This window comes from Hypanus sabinus, chromosome 2 (genome assembly GCF_030144855.1).
Source record: "Hypanus sabinus isolate sHypSab1 chromosome 2, sHypSab1.hap1, whole genome shotgun sequence".
NCBI classification, from domain to species: domain Eukaryota; kingdom Metazoa; phylum Chordata; class Chondrichthyes; order Myliobatiformes; family Dasyatidae; genus Hypanus; species Hypanus sabinus.
The window spans coordinates 167440796-167463527 of record NC_082707.1 but is presented as its reverse complement, the minus strand read 5'-3'; the positions used below and the strand labels follow the sequence as shown (position 1 = coordinate 167463527).

The following is a 22732-nucleotide window of genomic DNA, read 5'->3' as shown; positions in this document are numbered from 1 at the left end:
TGTTGTAGCTATTAGTGAAACATGGTTGCAGGAAGGGTGTGATTGGCAACTAAATATTCCTGGATTTAGTTGCTTCAGGTGTGATAGAGGAGGAGGTGTTGCATTGCTTGTCCGAGAAAATCTTATGGCGGTGCTTTGGAAGGATAGATTAGAGAGCTCCTCTAGGGAGGCTATTTGGGTGGAATTGAGGAATGGGAAAGGTGTAGTAACACTGATAGGAGTGTATTATAGGCCACCTAATGGGGAGCATGAGTTGGAAGAACAAATGTGTAAGGAGATAGCAGATATTTGTAGTAAACACAAGGTGGTGATTGTGGGAGATTTTAATTTTCCACATGTAGACTGGGAAGCTCATTCTGTAAAAAGGCTGGATGGTTTAGAGTTTGTGAAATGTGTGCAGGATAGTTTTTTGCAACAATACATAGAAGTACCGACTAGAGATGGGGCAGTGTTGGATCTCCTGTTAGGGAATGCAATAGGTCAGCTGATAGATGTATGTGTTGGGGAGCACTTCGGGTCCAGTGATCACAATAGCATTAGCTTCAATATAATTATGGAGAAGGACAGGACAGGACCTAGAGTTGAGATTTTTGATTGGAGAAAGGCTAACTTTGAGGAGATGCGAAGGGATTTAGAGAGAGTGGATTGGGTCAAGTTGTTTTATGGGAAGGATGTAATAGAGAAATGGAGGTCATTTAAGGGTGAAATTATGAGGGTACAGAAACTTTATGTTCCTGTTAGGTTGAAAGGAAAGGTTAAAGGTTTGAAAGCACCATGGTTTTCAAGGGATATTAGAAATTTGGTTCGGAAAAAGAGGGATGTCTACAATAGATATAGGCAGCATGGAGTAAAGGAATTGCTCGAGGAATATAAAGAATGTAAAAGGAATCTTAAGAAAGAGATTAGAAAAGCTAAAAGAAGATACGAGGTTGGTTTGGCAACTAAGGTGAAAGTAAATCTGAAAGGTTTCTACAGTTATATTAAAAGCAAGAGGATAGTGAGGGATAAAATTGGCCCCTTAGAGAATCAGAGTGGTCAGCTATGTGTGGAGCCGAGGGAGATGGGAGAGATTTTGAACGATTTCTTCTCTTCGGTATTCACTAAGGAGAAAGATAGTGAATTGTGTAAGGTGTGGGAAACAAGTAAGGAAGTCATGGAACCTATGACGATTAAAGAGGTGGAAATACTGGCGCTTTTAAGAAATTTAAAAGTGGATAAATCTCCGGGTCCTGAGAGGATATTCCCCAGGACCTTGAGGGAAGTTTGTGTAGAGATAGCAGGAGCTCTGACGGAGATCTTTAAGATGTCATTAGAAACGGGGATTGTGCCGGAGGATTGGCGTATTGCTCATGTGGTTCCATTGTTTAAAAAGGGTTCTAGAAGGAAGCCTAGCAATTATAGACCTGTCAGTTTGACATCAGTGGTGGGTAAATTAATGGAAAGTATTCTTAGAGATAGTATTAATAATTATCTGGATAGACAGGATCTGATTAGGAGTAGCCAGCATGGATTTGTGCGTGGAAGGTCATGTTTGACAAACCTTATTGAATTTTTTGAAGAAGTTACGAGGAATGTTGACGAGGGTAAGGCAGTGGATGTAGTCTATATGGACTTCATCAAAGCCTTTGACAAAGTTCCACATGGAAGGTTAGTTAAGAAGGTTCAGTCGTTAGGTATTAATGCTGGAGTAATAAAATGGATTCAACAGTGGCTAGATGGGAGATGCCAGAGAGTAGTGGTGGATAATTGTTTATCGGGATGGAGGCCGGTGACTAGCGGGGTGCCTCAGGGATCTGTTTTGGGCCCAATGTTGTTTGTAATATACATAAATGATCTGGATGATGGGGTGGTAAATTGGATTAGTAAGTATGCCGATGATACTAAGGTAGGAGGTATTGTGGATAATGAGGTGGGTTTTCAAAGCTTGCAGGGAGATTTATGCCGGTTAGAAGAATGGGCTGAACGTTGGCAGATGGAGTTTAATGCTGAGAAGTGTGAGGTTCTACATTTTGGCAAGAATAATTCAAATAGAACATACAGGGTAAATGGTAGGGCATTGAGGAATGCAGAGGAACAGAGAGATCTAGGAATAACAGTGCATAGTTCCCTGAAGGTGGAGTCTCATGTAGATAGGGTGGTGAAGAAGGCATTTGGAACGCTGGCCTTTATAATTCAAAGCATTGAGTACAGAAGTTGGGATGTAATGTTAAAATTGTACAAGGCATTGCTAAGGACAAATTTAGAATATTGTGTGCAGTTCTGGTCACCGAATTATAGGAAAGATATCAATAAATTAGAGAGAGTGCAGAGACGATTTACTAGGATGTTACCTGGGTTTCAGCACTTAAGTTACAGAGAAAGGTTGAACAAGTTAGGTCTCTATTCATTGGAGCGTAGAAGGTTGAGGGGGGATTTGATCGAGGTATTTAAAATTTTGAGAGGGATAGATAGAGTTGACGTGAATAGGCTGTTTCCATTGAGAGTAGGGGAGATTCAAATGAGAGGACATGATTTGAGAGTTAGGGGGCAAAAGTTTAAGGGAAACACGAGGGGGTATTTCTTTACTCAGAGAGTGATAGCTGTGTGGAATGAGCTTCCTGTAGAAGTAGTAGAGGCCAGTTCAGTTGTGTCATTTAAGGTAAAATTGGATAGGTGTATGGACAGGAAAGGAGTGGAGGGTTATGGGCTGAGTGCGGGTAGGTGGGACTAGGTGAGATTAAGAGTTCGGCACGGTCTAGGAGGGCCAAGATGGCCTGTTTCCGTGCTGTGATTGTTATATGGTTATACGTTATATGAGTTGGCCAGAACTGATTGGAAAAGAACACTGACAGGGATGACAGCAGAACAGCAATGGCTGGAATTTCTGGAAGCAATTTGAAAGGCACAGGATATGTACATCCTAAAGAGGATAAAGTAGTCTAAAGGCAAGATGACACAACTGTGGCTAACAAGAGAAGTCAAAGCCAACGTTAAAGCCAAAGAGAGGGCATATAATAGAGCAAAATTTAGTGGGAAGTTAGAGGATTGGGAAACTTAAAAAACAGCAAAAGGCAACTAAAAAAGTAATAAAGTAGGTGAAGGAATACAAAAGTAAGCTAGCTAATAATTTTAAAATAAAATACCAAAAATTTCTTCAGATACATAAACTAAAAGAGAGATGAGAATGGATATTGAAAACTGGAGAACAATGCTGGAGAAGAAGTAAATGGGACTACGAATTAGTGGATGAACTGCATAAGTATTTTGCATCAGTCTTCACTATGGAAGACACTAACAGTATTTTGGAAGTTCCAGATGTCTGGGGTCACCTCTATGGAAGAAGGTTCTTGAGAAGCTGAAAGGTCTGAAGATAGGTAATTCATTTGGACCAAATGGTGTACACTCCAGAGTTCTGAACGAAGTGGCTGAAGTGATCATGGAGGCATTAGTAATGATCTTTCAAGAATCACTAGATTCTGGAATGGTTTCAGAAGACTGGAAAATTACAAATGTCACTCTACTCTTCAAGAAGGAAGAGAGGCAGAAGAAGAGGCAATAGATGAGTTAGTGTGACCTCAGTGGTTAGGAAGATATTGGAGTCAATTATTAACGATGGAGTCTTGGGGTACTTAGAGGCACATGATAAAATGGGCTGTAGTCAGCATGGTTTTCTCAAAGGCAAATCTTTCTAACAGATCTGTTGAAATTCTTTGAACAAGCAGGATAGACGAAGGAGAATCGATTGATGTTGTGTACTTGGATTTTCAGAAGCACTTTGACAAGGTGTCTCAAATGAGGCTGCTTAACAGGCTTCGAGCCCATGGTATTACAGGGAAGATTCTACCATGGATAAAACAGTGGCCGATGAGCAAGTGGCAAAGAGTGGGAATAAAGGGAACCGTTTCTGCTGGCTGCAGATGATTAGTGTTGTACAACAGGGGTCTGTGTTGGGACTGATTCTTTTAGCATTATATGTCAGAGATTTGGATGATGGAATTGACCTGGCTTTGTTGCAAAGTTTGCAGATGATATGAAGATAGGTGGAGGGGCATGTAGTATTGAGGAAATGAAAATAGGGAGGGTATAGAAGGACTTAGACAGATTTGGAGAATGGGCAAAGAACTAGCAGATGGAATAGTGTCGGGAACTGTATGGTCATGCACTTTGATAGAAGAAATGAAAAGATTGACCTTTTTCTAAATAGAGAGAAATGCAAAAAAATGAAGCACAAAGGGACTTGAGAAGTTCTTGTGCAGGATTCCCTAAAGGTTAATTTGCAGGTTGAGTCTGTGGTGAGGAAGGCAAATTAGCTTTCATTTCAAGAGGAGTAGAATATAAAAGTGAGGCCTGTCTTAGTGAACTGCCAGCAGTTATTGGCTGCTTATCTAAGAAAGGATGTGCTGAAGCTGGAGAGGGCTCAAAGGTTCACAGAAATGATTCCAGGATTGAATGGCTTGTCATATGACGACAGTTTGATGACTCTGGGCCAGTTTGGGGCTGAGAGGAAAATTGGATCATGCCATGATGAAATGATCAAGCAGACTCGATGGACCAAATGGCTTAATCTGCTCCTATACCTTACAGTCTCATGATCTTGTATCCCATGTTCAAAGTTACTTTCCACATTAAAAGATTGTATTGGTCAAGTGAAAATTAATATGTACTTGGAAACTAAGGTAGCATAGATCATTATTAAAAAAACTGAAAAGAAAAATGTATTAATGTCCTTCACTTGATTTTCTTGAAGTCTGAAAATGTGGCCATGGGGCACGTGGACATGAGGGTGCAGAAGTGGACCTGAAAATAAGACCAGTAATGCTCCCATGCTTTTCATATCAGTTGTAACCTTGTATCATAATTTCATCGAAGTGCCTCTGAGTTTTAAGATTGGTATGAATCAGGTGGGATTCAAGAGTATGCTGAACTCAGAATTGTTTATATCACAATTTGTTTCATCTCATTCATAAAAAAACTATAATTGACAAAATTACTTATATTATGACAGAGGAGGAATAGAACAATATAAGAATATTGGGGGAGCAAAACTGGAGTCAGTGAAGATTTCCTTGATTGCAAATACTGAAAAATTTAAAAATCTCCCCCCAAAAAAATTCTTGGAATCTTTAGTGAAGTGCGTTTGACAGATACTCCCATTGGAATGGTGAATCAAACTCATTTCAGCATAATGTTTGGTGGGCATATTATATGTAGCTCATACTAATATTCAAATCATTTTTAATATATTCAGATTGTAGATCTATCTGGGTGTAACAGTGGATAAATTTTTGAGATGCTGTGTATCTGCAAGGATTGCATCTGTGAATATTAAATGGATATTGGAAATTGTAGATTTTCTGTTCACTTGAAAAGGAACATAATGACCTTGATTATCTTAATTGATAGCTTCAGTTCCCTTTTCAAAATTTTGCTTCCTTTTGTTATATCCTCCTGGGAGTTACAGGGAATGGGCTGTTCGGATAACCACATGCAAACCAAGTTATCTACCCATTAGTCAACATGTGGCCAATATTCCTCTAGACTTTTCCCATCTGTATAAGTGTCTTGTAAATATTGTAATTATACCCACCTCTACTACTTCCACTTGCAGCTCATTCCATCCAGTAACTGCTGGCCATGTAGAAAAAGTTGCATTTCACGTCCACTTTATCTGAGCACCTCATGATTTTATATACCTCTATAAGGTCACCCCTGAGCTTCCTACATTCCTGGAGGAAAATCTAGGTTCTCCTTATAACTCTCTTGTCTTAGTATCGTTCTCCTGAATGTTTTCTGTACCCTTTCCAGCTTAATTATTTCCTCCCTTTAGCTGAATTTTGAGTAACGTCAAATATCGCACAGCTCAGGGAAGGACAGGTTCTTCATGCCAACCTAATTAATTTAATTTTTAAATAATTCAATCCCTCTTCCCCTACATTGACCGTAGCTCTGCCTTGTTTGCATATTCATGTACCACTCTAGGATCTCTTAAACTATGTTGTCTACATTTGCCATCACCCCTGGCAATGCATTCCAGGCACCCATTATTCACTGTGTTTTTTAAGAACAAAACCTGCAGCACTCATCTCCCTTGTAATTTCTCCCTCTTGCCTTCTCTAGTATTAAACATTTCAATCCTGGTATTCTTTCCTATCAAATCTCCCCGTAGCCCCCGCCACTCTAGTTTGTCCCACTTCTCTCCCAGCAAATATCAAATAACAAAACAGCAAACTTTATGAAAAATATCAGTTATATTAAACCTGATTCTTATTTTGATTCAGCATACTGGTAAACCACCTTTGCATCTTCTTCAAAGCCTCCACATCCTTAATGAGGCAACAGGAATTGAACACAATACTCCAAATGTAGCCTAACCAGTGCTTAATAAAGCTGTAATGTAACTTGCTATCTCTTGAATGAGTGCCTCGACTAGTGAAGGCAAGCATGTCATATGCCTTCTTTACCACCCTATCAACCTGTGTGGATACTTTTAGGGAGCCGTGTACCTGGAACTATAGGTTGTCAATGCCTTCAAGGATACTGCCATTAATTGTGTACTCCCCCTTTATGGTGGATCTTCTAAAATGTAGCACCTCATACTTGCCCAGATTATACTGCATTTGCCACTTCTCTGCCCATTATCTGCAACTGATTTATTTCCCACTGTATCCTTGGACAATCATCTATGTGATCACAACATCATCAATCTTTGTGTCACTGCAAATCTATCTATACCCCTCATTATTTGGTATACCGCTATCAAGACTGCCCTCATCTTCTTACGCTCTGGGGAATAAAGTCCTAACCTATTCAAACTTCCCCTATAACTCAAGTCTTCAAATCCCAGCAATTTGAATTTTCTTTGCACTCAATCAGTCTTATTTCTTTCCTGCACTGCACGCAATACTCTAAATTAGGTCTCACCAAAGTTTTACAAACGTCAATGTATATCCCAACTCCTATTCTCAATGTTTTGATTTATGAAGTCCATTGTGCCAAAAGCTCTCTTTACGGCCCTATAGACTTTACGACGTTACTTTCAAGGAATTATAAATATGAATTCTGAGGTCCCTCTATTCTACCGTACTCCTCAGTGCCCTACTGCTTGCTCTGTATGTCCTACCCTGGTGTGTTCGCCCAAAGTGCCACAACTCACACTTCTCAGCATTAAATTCTATCTGCCATTTTTTCAGCACATTTTTCCAACTGGTCCAGAACCCACTAGAAGATTTAATAGCTTTCCTTGCTGTCCACTACACTCTCAATCTTGGTGCATTTTGCAAATTTGCTGATCCAGTTTACTACATTATCCAGATCGTTTTCCGATCCCTGCGGCACACCACTAGTCACAGGCCTCCAGTCAGAGAGGCAACCATCTACTACCACTTTCTGGCTTTTCCCACAAAGCCAATGTCTAATCCAATTTACTACTTCATCCTGAATGCCAAGTGACTGAACCTTATTGACCAATTGACAGGCTATTGTTTGACTAATCTAGGAGATGGATCTCCCAACTTCGGCACAAGCGGGGAGGATATTACAGGGTTGACAGGGCAGTTTTTATTATTGTCAGTTCAGGTGCAAAGATAGATTCTGTGTAATCCAGTTTTGTCTTTTTTTGGATTTGTAGTGGTTTATTTCAGCTGAACTGCTCTCTGAAATTTCCAAGTAAGCTATTAGGGCTCATCTAAATTGCTGTGTCCAGGGAATCCAGATATTCCCTGGACTCTTCCACTGAGTCCATGGGATCGCTGATCCATGCCTAAATGGATAAGTATACAGTTTGGCGGTGAGAGCTTTGCATTGGAGGAGGGAAGACACAAAGGCCCTGTGTAAGCTCTCAAAGGAGCAGACACCTCAGCAACTACTCGCCACCCCATCAGCCATCACATTCCAGACTGTGGAAGAATCTGACATTCTCACATTAGGCTCATTAGCCTCTTCAGAATCAATGAATTATTTTCAATCCCAAGATGCTCTCTAAGCAGAAGGCTAAAATTTAATATTAGATTTTTTTAAACTTGAATTGCGTATGAAAGAAAGCTGCTGATTTTTAACTGAGTCTTGTATCCACATTACTTTTTTAGTCATTTTCATTTTTGAAATCTTTTTATTGGTACATAATCTTCTACAGCTATAGAATAATACTTTTTTCTAATAAAGTGTGACTTTTAGGGAGCAGGAAATAGAATTGGGCAACAACAGTTTGTATCAATTATATAGTAACACACATAAAAATGCTGGAGGAACTCGGCAGGTCAGGCAGTATCCATGGGAATGAACTAACTGAAAGATCTGAAGGCTGTAGATCCCTGAAAGTCACTCCTTATTAAGAAAAAGTAACGTAGGTGCAGGACTGAGTTTAAAAGAAAATGAAATTGGCACTGTTCTATTCATCAGGACTGAAAAAGGGTCTTGCCCTGAAACACTGACTGTTTGTTCATTTCCATAGATGCTGTCTAACCTGCTGAGTTCCTCCAGCATTTTGTGTGTGTTGCTTTAGATTTCCAGCATCTGCAGAATCTCCTGTGTTGTAGAAATTATGACCTTCATGGTCCCTAAGCATCAGCCAAATGTTCTATCAGTTGTAAATCAGGTGCATATTTAATGTTTGTGTAATTGCATTTTCAGGTGTAAAATCCCATTTAAGCTCTCTGACAGCAACCACCTGCAGTGAATCAGTTCATGAAAGAAAGAGCTCAACTGACGCAAGAGAAATGCAAAATGATGATAACATTTCAAGAACTGATTCATTTGAGATGCAACAGCCACCATCCTCTGAGCCTGCACAGTCGCCAAGTCTGAATACCAGAAATGATGGTGAAAAACAAGCATGGGACGAACCAACAGAAAGAAGATGTTCATTCACTAGTGAGCCCAGAAGCAGAAGCAGTTCTCTCAATAGTAGTATTAGTGTTTTTAGCCACGTAACCACTCCAGAACACCAGGTAGGAACACTTACCTCACCTGTTACATTAACAAAAGTCCCAGAGTCCTTGGAGAGGTTCAGTGCAATGAACATGGAAGAATTCAATCAACAACTGGTTGTTGTTTCCGTAAAAAAGAAGAAGAAACGAAAGCAAGGTATTCTTTTTGTAAACTTTTTTTATGCATTTGCTGTCAACTCAGATTCCCTTTGTTCTTTAGTCATTAACTTCCTTTCCCTGGAAAATGTCCAAGACCAAATTAGACTATTAGGTTTTAGAATTGTGTTAGACCTTAAAATGAGCTTTGCATCCATGTAATCAGAAAGGCCATCTGTGTTAAATTCTGTATCTCATCTTTGCCTCCCAGCTTTTCTGCCACTTTTGTGACTGTGCCCTCTAAGCTTGTTCAGAACTCTTCTTGCTTCAACAATATCCAAGTTTGTTGCTCATTTACCATGTGTTCATGGACTCACATTGAAATCACATCATGTAGCACCTCAAATGTAAAATGCACATTCCTTTGATGTCCCTGCCTGCACCTGTACCTATCCAGCTCTAACTCTGCAGGCCTTCAGCAATACCTACAGTCTTCCCATGGTTGTCCCTTGTCAATCACTTCACCATTAGCCAAGCCTTCAACTCTAAACTTTCCTCCCTATACCTCACCTCCCCTTCTTTCTTCAAGATTCTTCTTAAAATCTAGGCTTTTTTGTTGCAACATTTGTCATCATCTTGTATGGCAATGTCAAATTTTGTTTGATAATGCACCTTCAAAATCCCTGAGACATATCACTGCATTATTCACGCAAAGATAGAATTATTGTCTAACAGTTGTACTAGTTTTGGGGAAGCACGAAGCTATAGCATTGAATTTTCTGTAGCACAGTAGTGATGGCAGCCTTGATATACTGGGCAAAGAATATCCTGTGCTGTGGGAAACTCAACAGGACTGATTCAACTGTAAATTTTAATAACAACTTAAGTGGCAAGACTATTAATGTTTGTCCATGCCATAATACAATGATGCATATAGTGGAGCTGATTCATCACGGCTTCAGTGACTGTTTAATCCTTATCTCTGAGTGCTGTCTGTGTGGACTTTGCATTTTCTCCCTGTGATTATGATCTGGATGATGGGGTGGTAAGTTGGATTAGTAAGTATGCAGGTGATACTAAGGTAGGTGCCATTGTGGATAATGAAGTAGGTTTTCAAAGCTTGCAGAGAGATTTAGGCCAGTTAGAAGAGTGGGCTGAATGATGGCAGATGGAGTTTAAATACTGATAAGTGTGAGGTGCTACATTTTGGTAAGAATAATCCAAATAGGACATACATGGTAAATGGTAGGGCATTGAAGAATGCAGTAGAACAGAGTGATCTAGGAATAATGGTGCATAGTTCCCTGAAGGTGGAATCTCATGTGGATAGGGTGGTGAAGAAAGCTTTTGGTTTGCTGGCCTTTATAAATCAGAGCATTGAGTATAGGAATTGGGATGTAATGTTAAAATTGTACAAGGCATTGGTAAGGCCGAATTTGGAGTATTGCGTACAGTTCTGGTCACCAAATTATAGGAAAGATGTCAACAAAATAGTGAGTACAGAGAAGATTTACTAGGATGTTACCTGGGTTTCAGCACCTAAGTTACAGGGAAAGGCTGAACAAGTTGGGTCTTCATTCTTTGGAGTGTAGAAGGTTGAGGGGGGACTTGATAGACATATTTAAAATTATGAGGGGGATAGATAGAGTTGATGTGGATAGGCTTATTCCATTGAGAGTAGGGGATTCCAACAAGAGGACATGAGTTGAGAGTTAGGGGGAAAAAGTTTAGCAGTAACATGAGGGGGAACTTCTTTACTCAGAGGGTGGTAGTTGTGTGGAATGAGCTTCCAGTAGAAGTAGTAGAGGCAGGTTTGGTATTGTCATTTAAAGTAAAATTAGATAGGTATATGGACAGGAAAGGAATGGAAGGTTATGGGCTGAGTGCAGGCCAGTGGGACTAGGTGAGAGTAAGCGTTCGGCATGAACTAGAGGGGCCGAGATGGCCTGCTTCCGTGCTGTAATTGTTATGGTAATATCGTATTCCAGTTCACCTCCACATCCCAAAGATGTATTGATTGGTGGGGTGACCATTGTGAATTGCCGCCAAGGTACATTAATAGTGAAATCTTGGGCAAGTTGGCGGAACTATTGGGGAAACACTTGCAGGGTAAATTTGTCAAGGTTTGAGATTACTCTGAGGTCCTATCGGCCAGCTGTGTCAAAGAAATGTGTGTACAAGAGCCACTTTTACAAGGGATATGGTGTAAACGGAGCTAGCTTTGATAGGCATCTTGGGCCATATGGTCCAAAGGGCCTGTTTCCATGCTGTATTATTCTATAGCTCTGTATGGGGAAAAGTACAATTTGTTGATGTTGAGTATGACAAGTTATCCCTAGATCTAGTTTTCTGATTTGCAGAAACAATATATCAGTGATTATGTTTTTTCTTTACATGCAGCAAGCTTGACATCGGAAGGCAGCCTGGTAAAACATGAAAATGACTATTCCAATAGTTCTCAAACTTCAGAGCCTGCACCTTTAAGTGACTTTGCCATTGATAGTTCTGTAGCCACAACTTGTGACTTGTCAGATCAACTGAGCTTGTTGAGTAGCAGTCTGGATCACTTGATGACAGATTACCCTGAACAAGAGAGCCAGATTAGTAGGGACTCAAATAACGTTTTGCAGAATGTGGACAGTCACAATCTTTTCAGCTCAACCCAACTTCCTGAATTGGTACCAGCGTCACAAGAAGATCCTCTCCCTTTAGACTGTTCGACAGAATCTTTGAGAGAAATAAATGAAAATCTGTTTTCGTCTGATCATCCAAGTCTTGCAGAATGTTCGGTTCCTGGATCTTCTGTGGAGTTAGAAAACTTAGACAGTTACTGTGATCAAAATGATGAGCCCACTGACAAGGCTTCATTGTTGAATTGTTCTGAGCCAGTAATGAATCTGCAAGCAGACTTGGGAGGAACAATGATTGACGAAACCCACAACTGTGAATCCTTGGAACTAAAATGTCAAGATCCAGAAAATACAGTGTTGACTGGTAGTCTTCATTTGCAAGAATCTTTAAGTGAAAGCTCAGAAACATATTTGGATGAGCGACATGCATTACTAATGAGAATTCTGTCTCCAGATAAAGATCCGAACAAACAAGAAACTCAAGGACTTTCTCAACTTTATGTTTTATATAAAGAGCCACAATTGTTAGATCCAGTTGAAGATACACAAGTATTGGAGGCTGTAGGTCCTACTGACAATGGCAGCTCTGAAAGGCAGAATCCCCAAGAACCGTGTTCATCATCCAGCGATGAGGATGATATTTATGGTCATGGAGTTCCTCATTCATTATCTGCAAACAGTGTGGCTGAACTCTTTCCCAGTCACGATGCTGGCGAATCATTAGGTGCAGTATCCCAAGATTCTGCAGATGAAGTGGAACTTTTAAAATCTGATCAGGTGATGTATATAAAGTAAATTTAAGTTAACAGCTATTGAGTCTAATTTTTAAAATTTTAATGTACATTTTTGGTTTTTCTAAGCATCTATCTTTTACCATTTTGATAACAGTAACGTGTATAGCAATTGTTTTGTCTATCATGTAAATATGATCATTGTAAAATTTGACATTTATTAACATTTTGACACTTGGTAAAGTAGTTTTTAGGAAAAGGGTCTTGTAATACAAACATTTGTTGACATGTTTATTTTAACTTTTTTGTTGACAGTTTGCTGAGAGCTGGATGGGGTACTTAGGCCCTGGCTACAGTATCTCTAGCTTAGTAGTCTCTGAAAAGCATGTCTGGTGTTTGGATTGCAAGGGTGGTCTATACTGTAGCCCCTTTATTGGTACTAGTCTGAGGTGGCAAAAGTTTGAAGATGGTGTCCAGCAGGTGGCAGTATCGCCTTCAGGTTAGTGAAGTTTGGCATTTTCATTACTAAACTCTTAAGTTCTGAATTTCTAGAATAGGTTGTTCAATAAATTCAAAGCTATTTGCACAGATTTTTCCACACAATTTTATATTTGTGTTAAAATATACTGATGTGCTTACAGAATGTGAAGGAGAGTTTAATTATGCAAAGATTTTTGTGCATACAGTTTTTTTTTTGTTTCACTTACAAGGCCAGTTTTAATTTGATGAATTGAAATGTATTCCTGCTTTGATTTTCCAATCTTTGAACTATTTGAACTTACCTCTGTGCAGGTGTGTTACTGTGGAAAATTGAACAAAAATCGTGCAAGGCATTTGCCTGTGGTAAAGTGACGATGAAGGGAAAGAGACATTGGTACGAGGCCTTACCTTGTGCTGCTTATGTTGCTTTAAGTGATGACAGTGCATGGATCATTCAAACCAGTGGAGAACTGTATTTGCAAACAGGTATTTCAGAAATAATACTTTAAACCATAGAGTGAAAATAAGCAAAAAATATCCTTGGAAGTGTGTATCTTTAAGTATATTTTCTGACAAATAATATAATTGCACAATTGTTGAATTGCTTGCTGCATATATTATCAAACGTTTGGCACATTTTTAGACAAAAGCAGCCTTGCATTTGTATATTTCATCATAATTCCATGGTCTAACCAGTACTTTTGAGGTATTGTCACTACAGCAAAATAGGAAAGTTGAAAAGCTAATGTTGGTAAAATAAATGGAAACTTGTCATGTGTTGTTGTATAAACAGACAGAAGAGGTTATTTGGAGAGTTCTTTCAACGGTTAAGTGTGCTGTATCGTATTTTAGAAAGCCAGCATATGTAATATTTAGAATAAGTAATTCCTTTTTATAATGAGAACTGAAAATTTTCAAATTACTATAAAACTGCATCCATATATAATTTGAAGCTCATTGGATGCTTAAAATTGAAATTTTAAAAGCTTCTTTTGCATTCTGTGTTCTTTAAGGAACATGACCTTCTAATGTAACAGTAATCCTAAAATATTTGAAATACTGCAAATCGGAAGTTTGAATTTTCAAAAGCTCTAAATTTAAAGATTTAGAATTTGGAATAAAATGATTTTAACATAGCAGTTGTCTAAGGTTTCAGAATCAGAATCAGGTTTATTATCACCGGCATATGCCGTGAAATTTATTAACTTAGCAGCAGCAGTACAATCCAATAAATGATAATATGGGGAAAAAAATGAGTAAATCAATTACAGCAAGTATATATATATTAAATACTAAAGTTTAAAAAGTGCAAAAACAGTATTTTTTTAAAAATGACGTAGAGTTCATGGGTTCAAGGTCCATTTAGAAATCAGATGACCAGGGAAGAAACTGTTCCTGAATCACTGAGTGTGTGCCTTCAGGCTTCTGTACCACCTCCTTGATAGTAACAATGAAAAAAGGGCAAGTCGTAGGTGATGGGGGTCCTTAATAATGGGCACTGCTCCTTGCAGATGTCTTGGATACCACAGAGGATAGTATCCAAGATGGAGCTGACTAATTTTGCAACTTTCTTTAGCTTCTTATGATCCTTACAATAGACCCCCTCCCCATACCAGACAGTGATGCAGTCCATCAGAATGCTCTCCACGGTACATCTGTAGAAGTTTTCAGGTTGTGACTCTCGCTTTGGCTAGTGACTTAATATAGGGGGTGATAACCCACGGCCTGGCCAAACTTAAGAAATCTCATTTGGATGGATGCTGCACGATGTGACCCCTGTTACAAATCAGTACCATGAAATAATAAACAGGACACAATATGTGATTAAACGATTGAGCTTTATCATTCTTAATTTGACTATATGGTTAGTAAAGAAAACAAAAAAAAGAAAAAGGGCCCATTCTCATTAAAAAGTCTATTGCACAATGTTGGAGCTCACTAATAAGCCGTTCATTCACCATCGAGGTCCTCCAATCGTCACTGACCTTCGGATTCTCTCCAAGTGCACTCCATCCGGTGGTCTTCCAGCTCTCTCCATTCACGTCTTCTCTCCTCATCTCTCCCCGGCAAAAGACCGCGAAAATCTCTATTCCAGTTTCACAAGAAAGAACAACATTTCTCTTATTGGATAGCCCCAGCATTCCAAACCCCGTTATCTCTAGTAATAACCCAAACATTGCTGCTACAGGAAACCATTACATTAGTAGTGATACCTTACAGCATATCTTTCTCAAATCCGGTATAGTCCAGTTTGTAGCGGTAAAGAAATATAGTTAATTCACATTTTGAGAAAGTAGTTGTATTTATGAATTATGCCATCAATTGAATAATACAAATTTGTTGCAACTTTTGGTAGTTTGCTGGGTAATGTTAGCTGCAGGGTTTGTCTCTTGGAGTGAAGTTCAGGTTAACCATGTTGGCAAAATTCAAAGAAAAGTCACTTTATAAGAGCATCACGTGGTCACTTTCTTCTGCCCTGCAACCTCACTGAAATATCCTTCCAGCACACCCCATTGCCCTTGCATGTGGATTGCTCCTGCCATTGTCATTATAGCCAATAAATGTATTGTTTTCTTAAAAAAAAAGGTCCTGACCTTCATTTTTAAAAATCTTGCCTCCATTTCCCCTAACCTCTCCCTCAATGTCGCAAAAACAAAGGAGCTGGTTGTGGATTACAGGAGGAATGGAGACGGGCTAACCCCTGTTGACATCAATGGATCTGGGGTTGAAAGGGTAAACGGCTTCAAGTTGCTCAGCATCCACATCACCGAGGACCTCGTGGTCTGTGCACACCAGCTGTGTGGTGAAAAAGGCACAGCAGCGCCTCGTTCACCTCAGACGGTTGAGGAAGCTTGGTGTGGGCCCCCAAATCCTAAGAACTTTCTACAGGGGCATAATTGAGAACATCCTGACTGGCTGCATCACTGCCTGGTATGGGAACTGTACCTCCCCTAATCGCAGGATTCTGCAGAGAGTGGTGCAGACAGCTCAGCGCATCTGTAGATGTGAATGTCCCATGATTCAGGACATTTACAAGGACAGGTGTATAAAAAGGGCCCGTAGGATCATTGGGGACCCAAGCCATCCCAACCACAATCTATTCCAGCTGTTACCATTCAGGAAGCGTTACCACAGTATAAAAGCCAGGACCAACAGGCTCTGGGACAGCTTCTCCCACCAGGTCATCAGAATGATGAACTCATGCTGACTTGAGTTTACTCTATATTACATTGACTATTCTATTTATTATAAGTTATTATAAACTACTGTGATTGTACATTGCAATGGAGACTTAACATAAAGATTTTTGCTCCTCATTTATGTGAAGGATGTAAGAAATAAAGTCAATTCAATTCAATTCATACTGAGAATATGGGTAATTCCAGTCAGCATACAACTACAAGTCTTGATTTTATTAGGTATCTCCCAGTTTCTCCTCAACCTCACAATCTGATGCTACATTTTCTTTAAGTTTCATGCTAAAGATTTCAAATCCATTCTGCTCCATGTTTTCTGTAGCTTGCAATGTTTTCTGAGTTTAATTGGCTGCTAAGTTAAGCAGCCAAGTGAATTCAATGGAGACTTAAACTGACCTTCCTCTTTGTAAATACATAAGGTTAAAGCAGTGCGTGTGATCTTGTTTCTATTTAAAACTCAATGAAGGGAATATGTTGACATACCATCAGCTTGCCCTTTACTAGGATGAAATTTGGTGCTACTTTTAAAGCTGTTATTCACGTTAAAGCAGTATTTTATATGCCAAGTAGGAAACAAGACATCTCCGCAAAAGTTCAGGGTAACTTTTAAGGCTCAAACAGCTTCAGCTGCTTCATCAATGGCTTCCTTCAATTGTAAGGTCAGAAATGGAAATGTTTGTTCAATAATTGCTGAGATAATGAAATGGTCTACATGCAGCAAGAAATGGAGAATAACTCAACTTGAGCTGTTAGGTACCAGGTGCTGACAATGATGGTATCCAGCAAGGAAAGAATCAAGCAACAAACCCCCCTGACATTCAGTGGCATTGCCTTTACTCAATTCCTCTCTGTCAGTATCTCGCGGGTTACTATTGACCAGAAACTGGAGTAGCCAAATACACAATGGAGCTACAAGAGCAGGTGAAAGGCTAGAAATCCTGCAGTAAGTAACTTGCCTCCTAACTCCCAAAAACCTATCCATCTTGTTCAAGGCTCAAGTCAGGAGTGTGATAGGATACTTCCACTTGCCTGGATGAGTGCAGCCTCAACACTCAAGAAGTTCGACATTATACAGGATATGCAAGCCTGCTTGATGGGACCCTGTCCACCACCATTCACGCACTTCTGCACTGGGTCGCAGTAGCAACCGCTTATATCAACTGCTTGCATAACAGCCTGACAATGGAAAGTCCAATGCACAGGAACACTCGAGGCTACAAGGAGTGGTAGAGTTGGCCATTTCCATCATGGATGCAACTCTGCCCACTACTGTGGACATCAGCAAGAGGTGACCTCTTGAGAAGAAGACATCCATCATTAGGGACCCCACCATCAGGCCCTGCCCTCTTTCAATGCTGTTATTGGGCAGGAGGTACAGAAGTTCACGTTTCCAGTTCAACAACAGCTTTTTCCTCATTGCCATCAGGTTTTTGAACAGACGTGAAAAATGCTAAGTTCCTCAAACTATATCTTTCTTTCTCTCTTGCTCTCTCAACCTGCACTAATGTAGTTAAACTTGTTGTGTAAGTATTGTATAATTTATGTTGCATTATTTTATGTTAACTCATGTCGTATTTGTAATGTACTGTACTGCTGCTGCAAAAATATAAGTTTCATGGCATTTATATCCTGTCTATGTATGCCTATAACAATAAATTTATTCTGTGACATTGTAAGAAAAGCTGCAAAGATCTAGAATATGGATACAGTATAGAATACAGAACATGGAATATAATGATACATCAGCATGATTTTACTGGTCACAAGAATGTTATGAAGTATTGGGCATCCGTGCAGAAGGATGCTGAGAAAATAGATGGTAGAATGCAGAATTACATGTAAGTCATTGTGAATGCATCTTGTGCACCCCTTCAGCTTTCTCCTTCAGTTTCAGATACCTTATCAATTATTCCTTTCTACACAAAGGCTTCCAATTATTAAGATATTCCTTACAAATGACAGTCTGGGAGAATTTTTACTGCACCAATTGTCGTAGCACCCTTCTGAAGTGGAGCCCTGATTTTCTCAAGGTTCTCATGGCCTGTGAAATCATAAGTCTAGAGTGACTTCAGTGCCAGATATAGTTATTGTGTGCAAGAAATCAGACATTTGTTTTCCTCTGCACAAGTAATAGAAAAAAATAGAAAAGTTATTGTTAGACCACACAATACCTTGTTCATTTTCCCCATGCAATATAAGCCAATATCTTACACTGCTCTTGTTTTTAATATCTCATGAAGATTACTGATTTTATTTAAGTACAGGTTGGATGCCATTGTGTGTGTGGCTGGTTTAAAAGTGATCTTGGTGTGGGTACAGTAAATTAAGTGAAACTTCTGACATCATAGCTACCTCCTCTTTGAATTTAACAACCTCCCTTTTGTCCCTATCCTGGATTTCAATGACTGAAACCACTGTCATCCTCTTTGACTCAGTTTTAGTGCTTTTGCTATTGATTTGTTTCGGTACTAAATACATATTTCTTTAGCGTATTTTAAATAGTCTGAGGCCATGTGTGCAATTTCTCAGCATTGAGGGAGGAATATTATTTATAATACTTTTTATATGACGTAGTTTTGTGTTTGTCAACATAATTACCAAGCTCTCAAGATGGCGCTTATGGGGTGAGGCTGCATTAAGCTTCACTCCAATCCTTTTACTTTTTACCTACAATCACCCCCTAACTGACCTTTTTATACCTATTCTAAAGGGGTTGATATCTATGAATTATTTTTCGACTTTTTGAATTAATTTTCAACTCATCAGAATGTCTAAATATTGAGAAACTAAAGAATCGAAACTGACTAAAGAACTGTTAACTTCGGACGCAATCGGGAAACTTATGGATGAGAGACTGGAGAATACACTCACCTCAATTTATCCCTTCAAATAAATTTGAAGAAACCTGGAGACCATTTATCCAACATTTTCATATGAGTTAAACTGACATTATTTGGATAGAAGTGCGGAGTTATTGACTCTACTGTGTATGCTTGATATAATACAATAGCCCATGTCGGTTAGGTTAGTTGTGTTTTTTTTGGGGGTTTTTTTTCTTATTTTTCTATTCTTTGTAACCTACTATGAGTTTGGGAGGCTATTATATGTGGATTATTAACTGTTTGTATTTGTATTTTAACCTATTAATTATGTACTCTCAAGCTCTCTGTACTCGATGTTTTTTCTTATTATGCTTATTTGAAAATTAATAAAAAGATTTTAAAAAAACAGAATTACTATACTTCAGGAAAAAAATTACCTGTGACATGCTTTAGTGACATTTAGTGTTTTGAAAGTGTGCATTATTCTTGCTTCTCTCTCTTGCCTCTCTACATTTTATCTTGCTGTTTTTACTTTGTTTATTTAACTGTTTTGAGCTTGGTTTTTTTTATTTGCATGTATTTAGCAAAAATTGAAGTTTAAATGTAATCAATTGCATTAAAGCTTGTACAATTTCCTATGGTGGTATGTCTAATATTGTATTCAGTTTAGATGTTCTTTGTGGTTCTTTATCTTAAGGCCTTAGTGCGGATCGTCCATGTGCCAGAGCAGTGAAGGTGGATTGCCCTTGTCCTTTAGTGCAAATTATTTCCAAGAATAACGTGGTGTGGGCTCTGACAGAGCAGCGGACAATTCTCTTCAGAAAAGGCATCAGTAGTTTTTGTCCAGAAGGAGAGCAGTGGGTGTCCGATATTGTAAGGTAGGAAGAATTGTCTTTTGTTGCAATGTGCCTCTTCAGATGCTTCTTGGACAATTCTTTACATCCATTCTAGATTACTTTCATGATTTGGTTAATGTACATAGAATAATATGTTCTTTTTTAAATTAAAGTTCATCATCAAACAAACATTTCTATAAGATGTATTTCAGACATTGTACATATATATCATATAATCATATATATCACAAATCTCCACAAAGTATTTATAAGAGGTATACACTTTTAGAAAAGAGTGGAAAGAAAAAACAAGCACAAGGAAAGAACTTTGTACAAGTAGGGAGTGATCTTTTTTTTACAACAGATTTATTGATTTGTGAGAATAAAATCAGGCCTATGAGGCATTATGTAGTTAAACCATTTTTCCCAGTATGAATCAAATTGTTCCAAATTGGATAAAATTCTCTTACATTTGATTGGATTTAATAGCCCATTGACATTAAAAGAAATGAATTTTACTTTGTCCTTAGCCATCTATATTTATCTGTCAATGTATCATTGAAATTAGAATAAAACTTAATCAATCTACTCCCTGAACAAATAAGAACCAAGAAACGCAAATAATAACAAAAATGGCAACAAATGTGTGATTCAAAGGCTGAGGTCTTTTGTAGATGACCCTGCGTTGAGCTAGAGGAAATGTCTAGCTGTGGGGGATAAGCCCTCCTCCTTGTGAGTTGAGGGCCCCCATTGCAGTATTCATAAAAGTCAATGAACAAATCCATTACACAGAAAAGATTTCCCTGTGTACTCCTATATATACATATATGCACACACACAAATACATATACATACACACACACACACATGCATACATACATACATATATATATAAATATATACATACATACACACAGACACACACATCCATACCTTTGTGTATATACACACACATTATACACATACACACACACACACACACACACACACACACACACACACACACACACACACACACACACATTATATATATATATATATATATATATATATATATATATATATATTCTCATTTTGGTAGGGAGAAAGGAGTAAGTGAGCGAATAAAGAATAACAACTAAGTAATATAAAATCCACATTATAATAAGTATTTCTGGAGATAGGTATATCACCGTGTACTTTTACTTCCGTTTAGCTTCTCAACATTTTTAAAGTTAGCCAAACCTTATGGCTCTTCTGAAGGGGGTGAGGACTGTCTTTGGGAAACTCTTGGTCTCTTCCTGATATATTTCTCTCGGCCTCCTCCCGTCACCTGCCTTCTCGATTCTCGCACTATTTCCCAAGTGGAGCGGGATAATTCCTCAGTCAGGCTTTCCTTCGTTTTGGTCACGCTGACGGGCAACCCTCTGGCCTTCATGTCTGTAGTCGCCTCTTCCACTGTCTGGTACAACTGCGTCCTGTCGTCATAAAACACTCAAAGTTTAGTAGGGTACGGAGTTTGAAATGTAATCTTTTTTTGGCTTTAGTACTCGCTTTACTTCAGGGTATTCTTTGCATTTCTGCAGGACTGCGGGGGGGGGGGGCGTAATCTTTGTCGAAATATATTAATTTATTGTCGAAAAACACTCTCTTCTTACCCCAGGCTCTTCGTATAATCACCGCCTTGGTGCTGTACCGAAGGGATTTAAATATTATTGAGTGTGGCTTTCTATCCTGGGTAGGTTTTGGGACTAACGCGCGGTGGGCTCTTTCGACTTCCAGCTTCATAGCCAAGGGAATAACTTTCCGACAAACTCCATCATAGACGAGCCCTCCGCTCCTTCGGGAACGTTGTAGATTCTGATATTTTTCCGCCGTGATCTTCCCTCCAGGTCAAGCAGTTTACCTTCTTGGTGATGTAATATTTTTATTGTCTTACTTAGTATCTGTTCCACGTTTTGAACGCGATCTTCCACCTTCTCAATGCGAGTCTCTGCCACCGCTATTTTTTGATTGGCGTAACTTAATATCACGGAGCTGCTGCTTTATTTCTTTCTGGACCTCCATTATTTCTTTCAGGATTTTGAAGATATTCGCCGCTTCGCCTGAATGAGACCCAGTAGCCTCCTCGCTAGCACGCGGTCGGGTCGGAGAGCTGCTTGCCGTACTCCTCTCCGACGCAGGCTCCGCAGTGTCGCTTTTTTTATTCCCGTTCTTTTCCCCCATTCTTGCCCCTCTTTTCAGTTCAAATATTTTTCGAAAAATACTATATTTGATGGGATAACGGGGCTTAATACGCGTTTTTCTGGAGGAGCTAGTGACTTAAGCTGGCATTCTTGACGATGATGTCACCGGAACCTCAGAATAGTATATTCTATGTACAGTAATACAATGTTGTGCCGACCCTCAAACCCTGCCTCCCATATAACCCCCCACCATAAGTTCCTCCATATACCTGTCTAGTAGTCTCTTAAACTTGTTACGAACCCCGTAACTGGGTCACTTACCAGCAAAGATAGAGAGGTCCGTTGAAGTCTGATGGTACTATTTTTAACAGTATTTATTAGTAAAAATACACAAAAGTAATATCAATGCAAATACACAGATAATATACGTCGTCAATACTAAATCTAAAAGTGCAGGTATAATAATAATCAATAAGAAATAAGCTCTATCATTGTCTAGGGGATAATGTATTGTCCGATGGAAATATAAAGTCACTCAGTTCATGCAGGCTGCAGCCTTTGGGGACCGCTGGGTTTGCAATGGTTGGAGAGAGAGTGAGTTTTGGGAGAAAAACTTGCCGGCTTTCCTTTTATGATTTTGATCCATCGGAGTCTCATTGGTGTGGCCATTCACTTGTGGCCTCTCCTTTAGCTAAGCCGTTCTTCCGTGGTGAGCCCGCCAATCCCAGGCAAAGGAAGGACGCACACTAGCCCCCCACCGGCTGTCGCTATTAAACGCTGTCGCGGGATTTCTAGAGTTTCTCCTGGTGCGTCTAAAAGGGTTGTTCCCCAGACCCTCTTTTATCCTGGCTCACGGGGTCTCAGATGTCAGT

General features: G+C 39.2%; 1 protein-coding gene across 4 annotated transcripts in view; it reads left to right on the top strand.

Annotated features, from left to right (window-relative positions):
- Window positions 1–22732, top strand: part of tecpr2 (tectonin beta-propeller repeat containing 2) — a 133736-nt gene that overhangs the window by 44169 nt on the left and 66835 nt on the right. For all 4 annotated transcript variants that reach the window (XM_059958917.1, XM_059958911.1, XM_059958909.1 and 1 more), the window contains 5 exons: window positions 8608–9060; window positions 11400–12406; window positions 12676–12859; window positions 13153–13326; window positions 19557–19737. In XM_059958917.1, coding sequence (XP_059814900.1) covers window positions 8608–9060; window positions 11400–12406; window positions 12676–12859; window positions 13153–13326; window positions 19557–19737 — 1999 coding nt within the window. The remainder of the gene's footprint in view (window positions 1–8607; window positions 9061–11399; window positions 12407–12675; window positions 12860–13152; window positions 13327–19556; window positions 19738–22732) is intronic.